At 43.3% G+C, this 17,357-nt stretch overlaps 1 protein-coding gene across 3 annotated transcripts in view; it reads left to right on the top strand.

Annotated features, from left to right (window-relative positions):
• The first annotated feature begins 756 nt into the window (after nucleotides 1–756).
• SLC44A3 (solute carrier family 44 member 3) overlaps nucleotides 757–17,357 on the top strand; it is a 97,388-nt gene continuing 80,787 nt past the window's right edge. For 2 of the 3 annotated variants that reach the window (XM_061633739.1, XM_061633737.1), the window contains exons 1-5: nucleotides 757–905; nucleotides 2,497–2,604; nucleotides 6,948–7,090; nucleotides 7,856–7,992; nucleotides 15,564–15,657. In XM_061633739.1, the coding sequence (XP_061489723.1) occupies nucleotides 879–905; nucleotides 2,497–2,604; nucleotides 6,948–7,090; nucleotides 7,856–7,992; nucleotides 15,564–15,657 (509 nt within the window). In that variant the 5' untranslated portion in view covers nucleotides 757–878. Of the gene's footprint in view, nucleotides 906–1,230; nucleotides 1,303–2,496; nucleotides 2,605–6,947; nucleotides 7,091–7,855; nucleotides 7,993–15,563; nucleotides 15,658–17,357 lie in introns of those variants that run through there. The other variant, XM_061633738.1, reaches the window with a different exon arrangement.

Here is a 17,357-nt window from a genome sequence, read left to right as displayed (position 1 = left end):
GGGTGAAAACCCAAACAGGTATGTGAATTTCAGCAAAGCGCTAGTAGGTATGTGGGCAAATGGAAATGGGCACAGGGTTTGAGGGGAAAACGATTAGTAGACAAGGTGTTTTTTTAAAAAAAGCATTTTCTGAAGAAAAAAGCAAGGTGGTAAGGTAGGTTCCTTTCCTGTTTCTTCATGGTGACTTCAAAAAAATTTTTTTTAACAATATGTTTATTGTAAAGGTTTTCAAATATATAAAGTGACAGGACATAACGTCCAAGTTTCAAAATTTATTATGAGTGAAGACATCTCTCCTGTCACAACAACGCATCATATATCCCTTCTCTATGTGCGGGTGTACACAGTCACACCGTGCCTAAACGCAGCATTCCTGCACACCTTTTACCTGGGCATCTATCCTGGTAAATTTTACTTCCCGGTAACCCTGCATAAAAAAGGATTGCAAGCGACATTTGTGCGAGGAGGGCGAGCTCACTTGGCTGTTGACTCACGTGAGGGGGGGGGGTCTGGTCAATGCTTATATGCGCGCGGAAGGTTATGTTGCATTTTAAGCACCTCAAACTTCTTAATTGAAATCTTGTGCTCCAGAAAGGGAAACCCTTAGAGAAAAATATAATGAAGGAACAATGACTGCCTGGACACAGTCGAAGGGGGTCAGGGGAGGGGAGTTAAACACGGCAACGCTTCCCCTTCAGGGCGCTGGGCTGCAGGCGGGCGAGGCGACGGGTAGGTAAGGAGGTGGGCGGGTAACTCCTGCTAAGCAAGCAATCCGCGCCCAGCTTTGGCGCGGGCCGTGCTTTCACAAGCCTTGCTTCCCGAGGCTGGCAAAGCAGGACGGAGCCGCCCAAAGGGGAAGGCGGAGGTGGGAAGACAGGATGGCGTGCTACAGCGGGGAATACTTGGTAAGAGACCACACACAACAGGACGCTCGGGGGGGGCGCGAGGAAAGGGGTGCGAATGGCGGCGGCGGCGCCACAGCATTTTTCTGGCGGAAAGTATTGAGGAGGAAGCCCCTGAGGAGAAAAGGGCACTTTCAGCGGCGGCTGACAATCCTCCTCTGGGGGAAAGGCTGTTCTTCCCTCAGGTGACCAAACAGCGCCGCCCCTCTGAATGCCCCGACAAGGCGCTGAAAATAATCCCCCCTTTCCCCTTAAAACGTAGTTTCCTCTCTCAAGCTCACACACAGTGCATTACGATCCTGTGGGTTCTGTCGCTTCCTAGGCCGACAGGTGCATTACTTGTCACTCCCAGTGTAACGAGGCCTCCGTTCACGCTAACTTTTTCTATTACGGCTTTACCGTAAGTTACACATATTCAGAGAAGCGGGGGTGGGTGGTAGCTGGGAAGGCAACATACAGCAAGAGTTAAGGAGGGAGAAGGAGAGGTAGCTGGCTCTGATTTGAGAGCATTTCGGAGCCTGATCTCTGCAAACTTCTGCTATGATTCGCCCTCGGGGATAGTTCGCCAGAATCTAGCATTGTAAAATTTTAAATGTAATGTGTAAACTACCCTGAACGCATTCTGTGTATGGAAAGGATGTAAATCAAAATAAATAAAAACCATGTGGCTGCTTTCTGTAATTTTATAGTAGCAAAGCAACCCTAGACTAGTCCAAAGAGTTCCTATGTCTGGAGTGATTTTTATTTTGGTTTTGGCATCATAAATTCAGTAACCATGCAGCAAGAAAGATGCTGATTGGGAGTGATGTTGATCAGAGTAGGTGTTTTCATGACATTCATCCATTAACCATCAGATCATATTGTAAACACACTCAAAGATTACACAGTGACAGATTTCCATATTCAAGTGAATTGGATGTGATGCCTAGTGTGAACAACAGCTCAAGATTATAAAAAGCAGTCCAGCCATGAATGCATTTGTATTGGCCTAGAATAGAGAAAACTTAATTCATTGCACTGTGAGAGAAAGTTTCTGAGATTACATATATACAAATATAATGTCCACACTTTACATTGTTGGGTATTGGCCAATGAACAAGAGCGCGGAACAAGAACTTGGATATTCTGTGCCAATACAAATAAATTCAGTTTTACAATTTGGGTGTGACTGTGTATGAAACAGAAAACTATACAAGGGAAAGCTTGTGCTGCCATCATTCCTGTCAGGAGTATACCCTCGTGGCCTATAGTATTTCCTCACATCTTCAGATCAGAGAGATGGGATAACATAAAATGGACTGAAGACAGGCGCTGTATGAGTTGTGAGAATTGGATATGATAAAACAGGTTATTTGATCCGTGAAGAGTATGGCCCATATAGACACATGCATAGTCTGTGTGTATTGATACCTACTAACTACATCTGAATGTTCCCAGATTTTCCATTACTTATAGACAGCTAATCTTTTTAATGCAGCGATGATTGTATACACTGGCTATATTAAAGGCAAAGGCAAAGGTTATCATACAAGAGGACATTTTATCCACATAAATTTCTTTCATTTTTAATTATTCAAAATATAAATATATCTAGGTTTCTGAAGATGGGTTGCCTGAACCAAGAAAGTGGCGACCACTGATGTATAAGAAATGCACAGACCCCATTTGGTTGATGATATTCTTCCTTTTTTGGTCAGGTTTGGTAAGTATTCCAGTTAAAATGAATTTACTCAAAAGAACAAGACTTTATCGGTGTTGCTAGTAATCTGATCAGAAATCTTATTTTATCAGAGCACAGGTATAAATCTTGGTTCTTCTCCCCCCCCCCCGACTATTTTACATTGGTTTTGTAACCATGTTATACCGATGTTATGGGGAGGCATTGTAGCACAGATGCTTGGGCTCAAGTAGTTCAATCAACATTTTCCTTCCCACACCCCTCAACATTTTATGGTTTTTGGAGACCACGGAGCGTGCTCAATTGTCATTGGAATGCTTTGGGATTTTTCCTTCTTTTAATTTACAAAGAAATATATTTCCACATGCTTACCTATGAGTGGACACATTTCACGACCACACCAATAGATATAGAACTGCCAAGTTTAGTATTAAAGTAAATAAGTGAGAACCATCAACAAATGTTGCAGTATAACCCAGTTCCTACAGGATTATTTTGGTTCAGGGCTCCAGGTAGCCTGGAGAAGTACCCTGATAATCATGTTTGGAGATTATGTGGATAAAGGAGAGGTTTCAAGAGCAGGAAAGAAAAAAATTGTATTTTTAATTAAATTCTCTTGAAATCATTGTGATATATAGCACTAAAGAATTTGGGGCTGCTGGCAACCCTGAACAATTTATTCCTATATATCAGGGCAAGTGCAGGAAGGGCAAATGGTATCCTTTTCCTCCTATCTGAAACTTTTGTGTATCATGCAATAATGATAGTTTTACAGGCTCATGCCACATACTCCCCAACCATAATTTCCACCTCCGCATATTTACTCTAAACTGTTAATGCGATGGTGGGTAATCTGTGGCTCTTGGCTTAATTTCATGCATGTGGCAAGGATGGAAAGAATTAGGAGAAATGAGGTGATAGAAAGGGAGAGAAAAGGGTGACCCCATCTACTTTTTTGCTCTGGTCCCATTTATTGCTGGTATGCATACACACACCCTGATTATCCATGAAGTAATGTGGTTCTTAACAGAATAAAGGTTGCCCACCTCTGTTTTATGATCTTGAGCAGACCATTCTTTTTCTTATCCATTTTCACTTTCTTTCCCCTCTCAACATTCTATGGAATTTTAAATAATTTTAAAAATTCTTGGCAAATGCCAATGTCTATGCTGTACACTTTCATACGGCCGGAGTTCGATTCCAACGAAAGAAGAAAGTCGAATCTCCGGTAAAAAGGGGTCGAGGTCCACTCAGCCTTCCATCCATCCGTGGTTGGTAAAATGAGTACCCGGCATATGCTGGGGGGTAAAGAAAGGCCGGAGACGGAACTGGCAATCCCACCCCATATATATGGTCTGCCTAGTAAACGTCGCAAGACATCACCCTAAGAGTCGGAAACGACTCACACTACAATGTGGGGACACCTTTACCTTTTTTAACTGAAAAAAGTGGCTTACAACAGCCCTGCAGTGTATCCTACTGTTAATATTGTAGTTCAGAAGTGGGGCTGAAGCTGGTCTTGATTTCCAGCGAAAAATCCCTCATACAAAGTCCTCTTCAATTTATAGCAAAGAATTACCCCCTCAGACTCACCCAGCCAACATCCACACTCAATTGCATCTAGAATCCTTGTGCTTCATTGATTTGTATGCAGCTGCAGTTCAGCTTTTAATGTATATAAAAAAATTGAAACCACATTTTTATATGAAATAAAGCTGAAGTTAGAAACATTGAAAATGAACTCCTGAATATCTTGTAGGTTTAATATATTTAACTAAAAGCCTCTTTGATGATCATGATATACTGCCTTTGATCCCGACTTATGGCAACCCTACGAATAGTGTTTTCATGGTAAGTGGTATTCAGAGGGGGTTTGCCATTGCCTTCCTCTGAGGCTGAGAGGCAGTGACTGGCCCAAGGTCACGCAGTGAGCTTCATGGCTGTGTGGGGATTCGAACCCTGGTCTCCCAGGTCTCAGTCCAACACTTTAACCACTACGCCACACTGACTCTCGAAAAATTTCTTGCACAAATTTAAACTACCATGATCTGGATATACACCACGTGATCAACCTTTCACTTTCAGTTCTTATCATGAGTGCCCATTCCTTGATTTTGGCCAGTGCACATAACTGCCCTTTCGTAGATTAGGCACTACTACAGACACTGGCTGCACTTAGATACAATGCTGATCTTCTGTGGTTTAGTGCTGTGTGAACGAACCTCAGGCTTGTGTACTTTCTCCTACACTTCTCCAGCACAACTGCAAGGAGGAGAGCAGAAGAATTTACTTCTCTTTTCATAAGTATGTTATGATCAACCAGGACAAGTTGTGGTTAGTTTTAACTGTGGTGTATATATAAAAAAAGCCAATTTCAAATTGGATAAATCATAGTTAAAACTGGTTTCAGTCCCCCAATTTGGATGACACTGCAGAAGTGTTTTCAATCTCCTTGCAACTTAATCAGAGGAGAAGAGGGAGCAGGCTTGTATATGTAACACTAAACTTCATCTAGTAGTAGTCACTGACTTCTAGTATGGCTGGAACAGATCCAGTTGCCAATATGGGGACATCAGTTTGCTTTTTTTGCTGGTCTGGGATTCTTTCATCTGATCATGTGGGCTATTTTGCTTATTCGGTGTTTTAGATTTAGGCTGCCAGAAGCACTTGATGTCCTCTGAGCTATATAGCAAAAAATAAGGGGGAAACATTAACACAGAACTATTTAGCTATTACACATCAGTCTATTTCCAGCTCGTTGGTTCACCAGTTGTGACTATTCCCAGACTTTGATAGCTTGATCATAATATTCCATGTTCTGATAACTTCCCATTTAGAGTATTGTGCTCTACATGGGGCTGCTCTTGAAGACAGTTTGGAAATGACAACTAGTTCAGAATGTGCCTGCCAGAGTGTTGAGGGAGTAGCATTGGTTGCTTGTACACTACCAAGTCCAGTTCAAGGGATTGTTGTTGTCATATGAAACCCTGAATGATTTGGGACCCAAATACCTGAAGGACCACTTCGTCCTATATAAATCTTTCCAGGCCCTATGATCTGGAGAAACCCTTCTGCAGGTCCCACCAGTACTTGTGGTACATCATAGGAACTTGGCATAAGAACTTTTCTATGGTGTCACCATGGCCATGGAACTCCCTCTGATCTTTGGGATGGTATGGGATTTGATGCCAGCTGAAGACATAGCTCTTTACCAAGACATTTGATGGCAATTGATCAGTGTTGCTTGTATGTAATGGGGGACAGCTTTCTTCTGTTGGCTAGATACAGATTTTAATGTGTGACTGTAATTTTATAGTTTTAAAAATTGTACATGTGTAAACTGTTATGAGGTTATTTAAGATGGGTGGTATAGAAATTTATTGAATAAATAAAATAAGTCTCCACTGAAAAAGTGGTTTGATTATGCAGTACTAAAAATAAATCCTAAATGGTATAATGGTTTCATAGTGGATCTCAGTAGACATTTCACTTTGAATACATCATTGTCTTTGCAAATTTGTCCCTAATATGTGAAATGTATGCATAAAATGTTCATTGGGAGACATGTGTAACAAAGGAGCACTTGCTCCCACCTTCCTTGCAATGGAGCACAGATTGGAAGGTGCCCTTTATGTTACCTACTGCCAGTAGCTGCTGCCACCACATTAGAAATCCTAAATCTGAACATGTAGAAGTCCAGCTCTGCAGAGGTTTTTTAGAGAGGAATGCCAAACCTGAGGTCAAACTTCTTCCACTATTTAGTATAATTAGACATAGCATCTGACTGTGGCTGAGATAATCTAAAAGGCTTTTTAGCCAAATCCAGGTTTCCAATTCAAGATACTGGATTAAAGATTAATCAACTAGGAGAAATGAGGTTGCATTTAAAATAAAAACAATTTGCTAGCTAGCCCTAATCTAGTTTCAATAACCTGAATGTGAAAGCAAAGGCCAAATAAATAATAAAGACATGTCCAAACTGTCTGGTTTTGTGTTGTGCTCTGGGTGCGTGGGATAAGGAGAAAATCAGGTAGGATCCTGGGCTTTTTAGGTTTTGCACGTATGCATAGATAGTGATACTTAACACATTGTTTAGCTCATGGAAATAACTTTAAGAGATATCCTTCAGGAGGTGCCCTGGAGAAGATGTCTTCATTCCCTTCCTGGTAGACAGGGTTTCCCAAGGAAACCACTATCTTGTGGATTTAAGCAAAGGGTCAGGCTCAGGTCTGCAGCGAGTTAGCCTCCTTGTTATAATGGAAGGAAAGAATCCTTGGCAGATGTCAGTGATTCTGAAGGAGGAAAAGTTGCTGTAGATTCCATTACAGCATGACATAGTGTGACAGATATCATATATGTTCTTACAGATGTTTATAACTGGCTATGCTATAATGGCTGGAGCTGCAGAAAGACTTGTGTTTGGCTATGACAGCTATGGAAACATATGTGGTCGGAAGAATACTCCTGTGGTAGGTGCACCATTGTCAGGACAAGATATGAGAAACAAAAAGTGAGTATGTTGTCGTCTTAAAGGGCTTCACATTATCAAAATCTATAGCAAATAAAATTTGAAAAATCAGGAATACATAATTGATGTTTCTACTAGGTAGTATACATTAAGACAAGAGTGTATAAATACACCTAAAGTAACAATTGTAAGAAGCAATATATTGACTTCAGTGTGGTTGAGATGTACTGCTGAATGTGGGAACTGAATGTGGCCCTCTGGCTCTCTCTGTCTGGCTCTTTGGCCTCTCTCACACCATGCCCCTTTCCAGGCCACACCCACTCTTGCCAGGCTGTAACACTCATTGACCTTCTGCATATCCTACTGGAGTACTTTTGCATGGTTAGAATGTATCCTTGGACTATAATAATAACTATTGCTTGCCTGGATGGAGGGACATGTATGACTTTTGTGTGGCATCACCCACGTTTGCCTCTGGCTCTGCCCATTTTGCCTCTGGCCATGCCTACCGCTGGCATGTGGTCCTCCGAAGTTTGTATATGAGAGAATGTGGCCCTTGCATTAAAAAAGATAATTAGCTCTAGGACATCAATATTATTCCCTACTGAGTTAGTAGTAGACTTTCATCTGTATTTTGATTACAATAAAACTATTGTACATTATGTAGCATGTGAGGGAGAATCACTTTTATTTATTTTGTAAATCTAAAAATTCAGTTTTGCATAAGAAAAACAGATTGTCAGAGAGGCAAAGTGAACATTTAGTTGTTTCTTACAAAGAAGCTCTCTCTCTCTCTCTCTCCCCTAGATACGTTTTCTTTTTGAATTCATGTAATTTGGAAATAAAAAATCTTAAAATTAATTCACTTGCATTGTGTGTATCAAGTTGTCCACAAGAGCAGCTTACTTCCCTGGAAGAAATTCAACTTTTTGCAAAGAATAACGGTATGTGATGAAGTCCTTTATATATATTTATGTGCATGTATGATTTCTTTTTTTAAACAACTCTTTATTAATAATATGTTAATAAATATACTTTTAAAAGATAGCAAATGCAAAGGTATCATTGATAAGCAGCAACATCAACATGGAAGTGCAAACATACTGAATATATATATATATATATATTTAATACATTTTATTTCTTCTTTGCCATACAAATATCAGAACAGTAGAAAACAATACATAACATAACCAAAGAAAGATAAAAAGGAGCACTATTCACATCATTGCACATAAAGAATTCATTTTTGTGTAAATTGCCCTTGTTTAATAATTGTTCTCTTTCCACTTTGAGTTTTCCTGTATAGTCTTTTTAGAGTTACTCACTCATTCATTCACTCACTCACTCACATAACGCCATATCCAATAAGACATGACCAAGATGCTCAAACATTTTCTACTACATTTCTTAAATTCTTTCTTTTTGGTCTTTCTTTTTGTTTAAAATCAACTTCTTAAGTGTACAAATCAAAAACTTCATAACAATTTAAATGTGTGTTACAATGTACTGACATACATCTTATGTATGATTTCTTTCTTTTGTAATATCCTAATTGGTTACACAATAAAGACTTGATTTTAGATACATATGAAAGAGGCAATATTAAATACATGTGGTTGAAATGTATGTTTGCCATCAGCTTGATAACAATAGTGTAGCCATGCTTTAAGGCTGCAATCTTATACTCTGTGAGTAAGTCCCATTGCTGTTTTCCAGTGTATATACAGCTGGAGAAAGGAGAATTCTACCTGGGAAGTGCATATTATTATTATTATTATTATGTATACATGCTTAAAAGCAATACACTATAGATTCAAAAAGGCAGCTATACATCTAAAATAATAAAAAAAGTTTAATGGCCAAGATCCATAAAGCTACTTTAGATGCGCCAAAGGCTTAAGTATGTATGCCTCATGGGATTTTTTGACTCATTTCCCTTGAACAGCAAACTCCTTTATGCCATAACCCAATCTGCTTTCAAAATTCCTCTCAGTTTCAAAAGTGATTTGGCATGTGGCACAGAAGACTGCTGTTCAAGAAATATGACCAAAGTCCTGTTTGGCATGCAGAACTAATTTCTTTCTTTCTTTCTTTCTTTCTTTCTTTCTTTCTTTCTTTCTTTCTTTCTTTCTTTCTTTCTTTATACATATTTGAACTACAAATAATATTTATTTATTTACCTGTACTTCACCATAAGGTGTCACGGCAGGCCACAGAAATTAAACATAAAATACGAAAAACAGTGTAAAACAAATTAGAATCACAAGAAAAGGGTGGGTTCATATCTATAAAGTGTCAAAGGCCAGGATAAAGAGGTGTATCTTCAGCATATGACAGAAACTATATAATAAAGGTGCCAGATACACCTCCATGGGGAGGGAATTCCACAATTTAGGGACTAGTGCAGAGAATGCCCTCTCTGGGCTGCCACTTCTCAAACCTCTGAGGGTGATGGAACTGCCAATAGAGTCTTTACACCTGAGAGGGTCTGTAGGGAAGTAGATGGTCTTTCAGATATTTTGGTCCTAAGCTTTAAATTCTAATGTGAGCATCTTGAATTAGACCTGAAAATGAACTGGAAACCAATGCAGTGGTTTTAAAATGGGGGTTATATGAGTTCTAAATGGAGCCTCAGCCAGTAAATTAGCTGCTGTAGTTTGGACCAGTTGAAGTTTCTGAGTCATCTTCAAGGGCACCTTCATGTAGAGTGCATTGCAGAATCCTGTTTGGAAGTTATTGGAGCAAGGAGTATAGTGGCCATCAAGTCATCTCTGTCCAAAAGGGGCCATAACTGGAAATAGGCTCCCCTATCCACTGTGTCCATCTGAGCCTCAGTGACAGTGTTGGATCCAGAAGTACCCCCAAGGAACAGGTGTGCTCCTTCTGGGCCATTTACCCACCTACTGGACATAACACATCTGTTGTTTCAGGATTCAGTTTCAATTTATTGGCCAACATCCAGCCCATTACCGCCTCAAAGCACTGGTGTAGCACTTCAACCGCCTTTTCCAATTCAGATGGAACAGAGAAAAGAGTTGGGTGTCATCTGCATATTGATGACACCTCACTTCAAATCTCTTGATGACAGCTCCCAGCAGCTTCATATACATGTTAAATAACATGGGAAACAAGAAGGAACCACAGGACAGCTGCTGAATATCCACTCCCCATAACTACTTCTTCTGATTCTGAAGGTAGAGTAGAACCAATGAAGTATAGTGCCCCCAACCCCTACTTCCCTGAGGTGCTCCGGAAAAATACCATGGTCAGTTGTATTGACAGCTGCCAAGAGATCAAGGAGAACAAATAGAGTTGTACCCCCCATTCTCCTGACAAATGTCATTAAACAGGGCAGCCTGGGGTGCCTGGGGTGCTCTGCAGCTGAGGGGCAGAAGGAGCTGGATTCTCAGGAGGCTCCTCCGTGTCTCCTGCTGCTCCTGGGTCTGCTGCTGTTACTCCCGAGTCGTCCTCATCTGAGGAGTCCTCTGACGGGGCCATGACACTAACGCTGATACCATAGTGCATCCTGCCCCCTCCGTGGCCGTGTACTTAGCCATCTGACAGTGTATCCTACCCCCTCTGTGGTCGTACACTGTCCCTGTTCGGGTCTCTACATTCTGCCCCCGCTGTGGCATGTACTGTTGATCCTCTACCAAGCCGCCTGAACTGTGCATTCTGCCCCTACATGGCAGTGTACAAGACTGTTGATACATACAAGGCTGTGAATACTATACAAGCGGCTTGACTTTTACCCCACATAAGAGCCGTCTTAACTGTTAACTCTATACATTCTGCCCCATCGTGGCAGTGTACTTAGCCATCTGCCAGTGCATTCTGCCCCAGTCGTGTGCCGTGTACTGAGCCTGTTCTAAGCCTGTTCATAGTGTACATTCTGCCCCATCGTAGCAGTGTACTTAGCCCCATCGTGGCAGTGTACTTCGCCATCTGCCAGTGCATTCTGCCCCAGTCGTGTGCCGGGTACTGAGCTCCTTCAGGTCTGTACATTCTGCCCCAGTCGTGTACCGTGTACAGCTACCCTAATATTTTTATGATGGCAGAACAGCTGGAAACAACCCAGGCGCCCATGCCAAAACATCATACGGAGAATTGCATTATTTTATTGATGTATGTATTGCTATATTGTATTATTGTATTTATATATTTTGATTGCTTTATTGTATGTACACCGCCCAGAAAGCCCTTGGGCTTAGGGCGGTATATAAATAAAATAAAATAAATAAATAATAAATAAAGCCAGGCGACCAAGCCTAAACCACTAAGGTGGTCAAACATAAGCATACGAAAGCGGTTGCCAAAACAAATCACCTCTCTGGCTATAGCACTGCCAATCGGCCTCGCTATGTCTCTGTTCCGACTCCTCAGGGGTCAACCCCTGCACAGCTAACTACCCTTTTTCGGTCTCCTGCTGCCTCCTCTGACGAGGAGGACTTTCCAGGTTTCCTGAGCAGCCAACTGTCATCCCACCAGGGGCTTACTCTTCTACCCTACCCGTGGGGCCGCCCATTCCACCTGCCCAAGAGCAACCGTCCACTGTTCCAGCCCTGCAACTATCCCAGGAGTTTATCTCACAACTCCAAGGCATACTCTCATCTTTCACTCAGAGACAGCCACCCTCACAACTTCCTGCTATCCCTCATCGCGCTGCAGATGAAGGAGATGATTGAAGTGACCATTCTGAGCATGAACAGGACACATCCTATCGCTCCTTCGACGCCTCAGACTACCAGCCTCTGGCGCGCAGAGTGTTGAACACCCTTGGCCTTCAATCCACTCCAACTAGAATGGGCTCACTCCCTACAAGCACACCGCTTTATTAACATTGCGGGCAGACTTTATGCTTTGGACCCAGACTTTGTTACCAAACTGGACGTCCCTGGCAAAGACGAGCCTGTTTCTAGCTTAGTTTCCAGATCCCTCTTGCCAAAGGAAGGAGAATCTCATTTGAAGGATGCTACTGAGCGGAGACTGGACTTTGCACTACGCAAAACCCATGAGGCCACCGCCTTTTCTATGCGTGCATCAACCTCAGCTTCTATCTTCGCCAGGGCAGCGATGATGTGGTTGGATGACCTCATCAAGGATCCCAATCCAGATCCTTTTTCAATGCGCAGATTGCTTATAAAATTCCACAAAACAGCTGCCTTCGTGGCCGATGCCACCTTGGACGCGAATCAACTAGCAGCACGCGCAAGGACATCTCAAGTCATGGCCCAACGGACCCTCTGGCTTCGTCACTGGCAGGCCGAACCTGCGGCCAGAGTTAATCTCTCATGGGTACCTTATGCCGGGTCATTACCTTTTGGCGAGGAAGCACTAAAAGCGGTGCTTGTTGACCCTAAGGACACTCGAAATCCCGTCTTGGCCACTGTCAAAAACAGGGAGCATAGACTTTTTAGGCGTTTCGCTTCATACCGCATGTCTCAGCCCTTTCAGGAACGCGGCCTGGGGGACGAGACCATGAGTTCCCTACATATGATTTCCACTCCTCCAGAGGAGGCTGGAATAGACGCTTCCAGGGTAGAGACCCATGGTTGGCTAGTCAGCTTCAACAAAACCCATCTACAACCAACGCAACGTCTACAGCATCTAGGTGTAATGTTGGACACCCTGCAAGCGAAGGTGTCCCTATCATCAAATCACATAACCGCTATTACAGACATCGCAAGAGCTCTGATGCACAAATCCTTCGCAGACGTCATGCTCCTAGCCAGGGCGCTCGGAATGCTCATTTCTACTATCCAAATTGTGCCATGGGCTCGAGCTCATACTCGCCACCTCCAGTGGGCCTCGAGCTCATACTCGCCACCTCCAGTGGGCCTTGCTACCGTCCCAACATGATATTGCCAGCTCAAACCACCGAGCAATCCCCTTAAACTCAGCTCTCCGCCTTTCATTCCGCTGGTGGACGAGGGTCCAACATCTTTCCAAGGGCATTCCTTTCAGAGACCCCCGCAGGACTGTTCCTCACCACAGATACCAGCCTCATTGGCTGGGGAGCCCACTGCAACTCCCAGTATGTTCAGGGGGTCTGGTCCTCGGCAGAGCAGACTCAGAGCATCAATTGGCTGGAGCTAAAGGCTGACCACTTGGCTCTACTTCATTTTCAGTCTCTGTTTCCTTTGGTCCATGTCCTCATTCGAACGGACAACACATGTGTAAAATCACATTTGAACAGACGGGGGCACCAGGTCCCGTCCTCTGCAGGACCTAGCTCTCCTCATCTTCGGCTGGACAGAACAACATCTGCAATCCCTGAAAGCAGAACATCTCGGAGGGATCTGGAATATGACTGCAGACTGGCTCAGCAGACAACAGTTCTTTCTGGGAGAATGGAAACTTCATCCAACCGTTTCCCATCGTCTCCAGTGTCGGTTCGGCTACTTTGCCATCGACTTGTTTGCTTCCAGCCGCAATTGCCAGCTTCCCAGGTATTTGGCCCGATACCTAGACACAACAGCGGAAGCAGTAGATGCTCTGTCAATATCGTGGCCAGACGGTCTTTTGTACGCCTTTCCTCCAATACCATTGTTAGCCAAAACCTTGAGGAAGGCGTGGAATGAGAGGGCACAACTGGTTCTGATAGCACCATATTGGCCACGTCGACCATGGTTTTCGGATCTTCTTGCAATGTCAGTGACGGATCCTTGGACACTTCCAGTCAGGCCAGGGCCCAGTGTGGCATCAGGACCCCACTTGGCTCAATCTTAACAGCGTGGTTTTTCAACGGGGACATTTGAGGTCGGCTGGCCTGTCTGACGCTGTTATTGATATTATCTTGGCCTCAAGAAGACCATCTACCACTCGGATTTATCAACATACTTGGGTGGCTTTCTCCAAGTGGTGCCAGTCCCACCATCACGATCCATCCCAGGCAGGTGCTACAATTTCTCCATAACGGATTCATGATGGGACTTAGACCCAACACCTTATGTCGACACGCCTCGACTTTGTCGTCTATTCTATCAGTTTCTTCTTCTGGTGCGACTATTGCCTCACATCCGTTCATCAAACGTTTTTTGAGGGGAGTCGCCCTACGATCTCCGGCTGTTGTCCATCGGTTTCCCTCATGGAGTTTGCCGAAGGTTCTGCAGGCGTTGCAACGTCCTCCATTTGAACCCATCAGGACTGTGCCTCTACGTATGCTGTCCTTCAAGGTCTTGTTCCTGATCGCAATCACATCTGCCAGACGAATTTTCGGAGTTGGGCGCATTGTCTTCTGCTTGCCATCTCTGCGTCTTCCATAAGGACTCTGTTGTACTGAAGACTGATCCTTCCTTCCGTCCTAAGGTTGATTCAGTTTTCCATTGCAACCAGGACATTGTTTTGCCTTCCTTTTGCCCGAATCCTACCCATCCTCTCGAGAAGGCTTGGCATTCGTTGGATGTCTGGAGGGCTCTCAAGACCTACCTGTCTAGGACCCAGGATATAAGATGAACTGAGTATTTGTTTGTATCCTTTCATCCAAGGTTTATGGGGCATAAAGTAACCAATTCTACCTTATCCCGTTGGTTAAGGGCATTACCTTAGCATATGAGTCCCTTAAGCTGCCAGTTCCAGCTAGTATAACAGCTCATTCTACTAGGTCAGCTGCCCCTTCGGCTGCTTTTGCTTCTAATTTGCAGGGCTGCTGTTTGGTCTACCCCACACTCGTTTATAAGGCACTATAAAATAGATCGTTATGCCTCTGCCGATGCCTCCTTTGGCAGACGAGTGTTGCAACAGGTTCTTAATGACGATTATCATGTGGGTGGTCCCTCCCTATTATGGGCTGCTTTGGTACATCCCGCTGTGAGGACCGGACTCATATGGAAAATGGACCATTGGTCTCACCTGAAGGGTGATTTTCATGAGAGTACGGTCCTCACGACCCTCCCAGTTGGAGGATGTATAGATTTATTACTAAGCTGTTATATTTTACTGCTACGCTATTATATTTAAATTTAAGAGTGAAGTCAAGACTTCTAGTTCTGTTATATCGCTATGTTGGAGTCATGTTATTATGCATGTTACTATTGTGTTATTTTCCTGCTGGCAGGCCTGTTGGCCTTGTTCTTGTATTTTTAGATTTTCTCTATAGACTCGCTGCGAATGAACTGGAGAGTGGGAGGGGCCTGACGCCCCTAGTCTTGACTTCAAAGACATTCTTGCCTTCGCACGATAGGTGGAGCCATTACCCGCTGTGAGGACTGTACTCATATGAAAATCACCCTTCAGGTGAGACCAATGGTCCAATTTATACACAGTTTTAATAACATGTGTATTTGACTTTATTAGTCGTTGTTTTCTTCTGCTTATTGTGTCCTTCAGGTATTTTTGATTTCTTAAATTGTGTCGTACTTTCACTGTAATTTGGTTCTTGCATTGAGAAATGTTATGCTGGAAGGTGGGCTATATATTTTCTAAATAAAGAAAAGTAAGTTGCATTCATATGATTTCTAATTTTTTAAAATTATCACCAGAATATTATTTTATGGGGATTTGTTCTCTGTAGGTTCTTGCCTTTGTGTTTACAATTTGAACGTTACCAGTTGTACACACAGACTCAAAACTGCTGAGCTTTGTCCTGCCCTACCAGTTCCACCAAGGTAAGGAATACTGTGGATATTACTTTAATCAGAATCAAATACCTAAATTTGCCTACAGGTTAGTTTTGCATTCAGAGCAATTTAACCACGCATTTGTTTATTAGTATTTGGTCTTCAGGTTTTGGGGAAGGTATTGTATATTACCAGTTTGAATATTATTTCTACTTTCTACCTGCTTTTTTATTCTAATACATTTTGTAAACTTCTTAGGGTGCAATCCAACTTACCTTTCTGCCAGGCTAGGAAGAGTTGGATGCTGGCAGGCTCCTGGTGCCCCCGGGCTCCACTGGCAGCAGCCCTCTGCCGCGGCTGAGCTGCATCGCCACCAGGGATCTGCTGGGGATGGCTAGCCTGGCAGATGGAGGGCTGGAGGAACCAGCAGAAGCCCTGAAAATAGGATGTGGTGGGGGCGTGGTGGGGGTGGAGCTGAGGGGCAGGACTTACGTGAGATCCTCTTCATGTTCGGAGCCCTCCCCTGGGTCCTGATCTGCCAGGAAACTCCGATGGCAAAAAGGCCAGTTCAGTAAAAAATTGTAATGGGCCTCTACAGGGAGCGCTTACTCCCTGGGAGGCTGATTCGTGGGAGCTGGCACTTCCTGGCCAGCTTGTGTGCATGGCTCCCGATGGAGCTGGTGCTTAGCTGGACGGGCAGCTCCTGAGCAGGAGGAGGATCCCATGGTACTTTCTGCTGGCTCCTCTTCTGCCAGCCCCCGTTTCGCCAGCTTCCCAGCATTTGGATTACTCTGCTCAAGGTTCTGTTTACAATCAAGCAGTATATACATTTTGTTAAATTAAAAAAAAGATCATTTTTCACAACAAGCAAAAAGGACTGAATTTCACCTATAGCCCAGACAAACTACCTACTCACATAATCTTTGCCTTATTTGGCTTCAGCTTCCTAGGCAGCTATAACAACCATACAGAGCTGACTTGTCAGGAGCTGCTCAGGACTTCATGGGTGCCTTGACAAACATAGGACTCTCCCAGTAAGTCACCACCACAACCCTGATGTTCTTGACTAGCTGGGAAGATGGTGACCTGGATGTGGGGGACTTTTCATGAACTCCCTTTTCACATGGTCAGATCCCTACTGCTGAGGTTTAGGCTTGCAGTAGCTGTTCTATTCTGCACAGATGTTAAATGTATTGAGACTGGTCTGCCCCATAGGCCGATGGAATCTAATAGATTCATACATGCCCTTGGGATTTTCCAGTTGGTATGATTGGTGCTTCTGTTGTTACTTTTGTTATTTTGTGGAATGTGGACGTGACCAAGAATAAACGACACAATCACTTCTAAGCATTGTCTCGCCCACTGTAAAGCATGTTCTGCTGTTTCGTTTACTGGGGAGTTGAGGACAGTGAAACAGGATGGGCAATGACTAGACTGCAAGTGGTGAAAGACTTGATATGAATTTGATTGGATACAGGAAGATGTCATAATGAGCTTCCGTGATGGCAGTGAAGAAGCAATACATTTGCAAAATGTTTGCATCCTCAGAGAGATGTCCTGTGGAGCTTTTCCACTTGCTTCAGAATGTCTACTCCAACTTGATCCCTGTCAGAGGTCCATTGTGATTTTTTTACAAAGCACTTGGAGAGAAAAATTCTTGAATTTTCCTCTGCTTAGATGTCACTTTTTAAATGAGGCAATCCAGAGAAGAAAAGTGACATCCACTGTACCTTCTAATCTGGTTTTGT

Source organism: Rhineura floridana, chromosome 6 (assembly GCF_030035675.1).
Source record: "Rhineura floridana isolate rRhiFlo1 chromosome 6, rRhiFlo1.hap2, whole genome shotgun sequence".
Lineage (NCBI taxonomy): Eukaryota > Metazoa > Chordata > Lepidosauria > Squamata > Rhineuridae > Rhineura > Rhineura floridana.
This window is presented reverse-complemented; position numbering and strand designations above follow the sequence as displayed.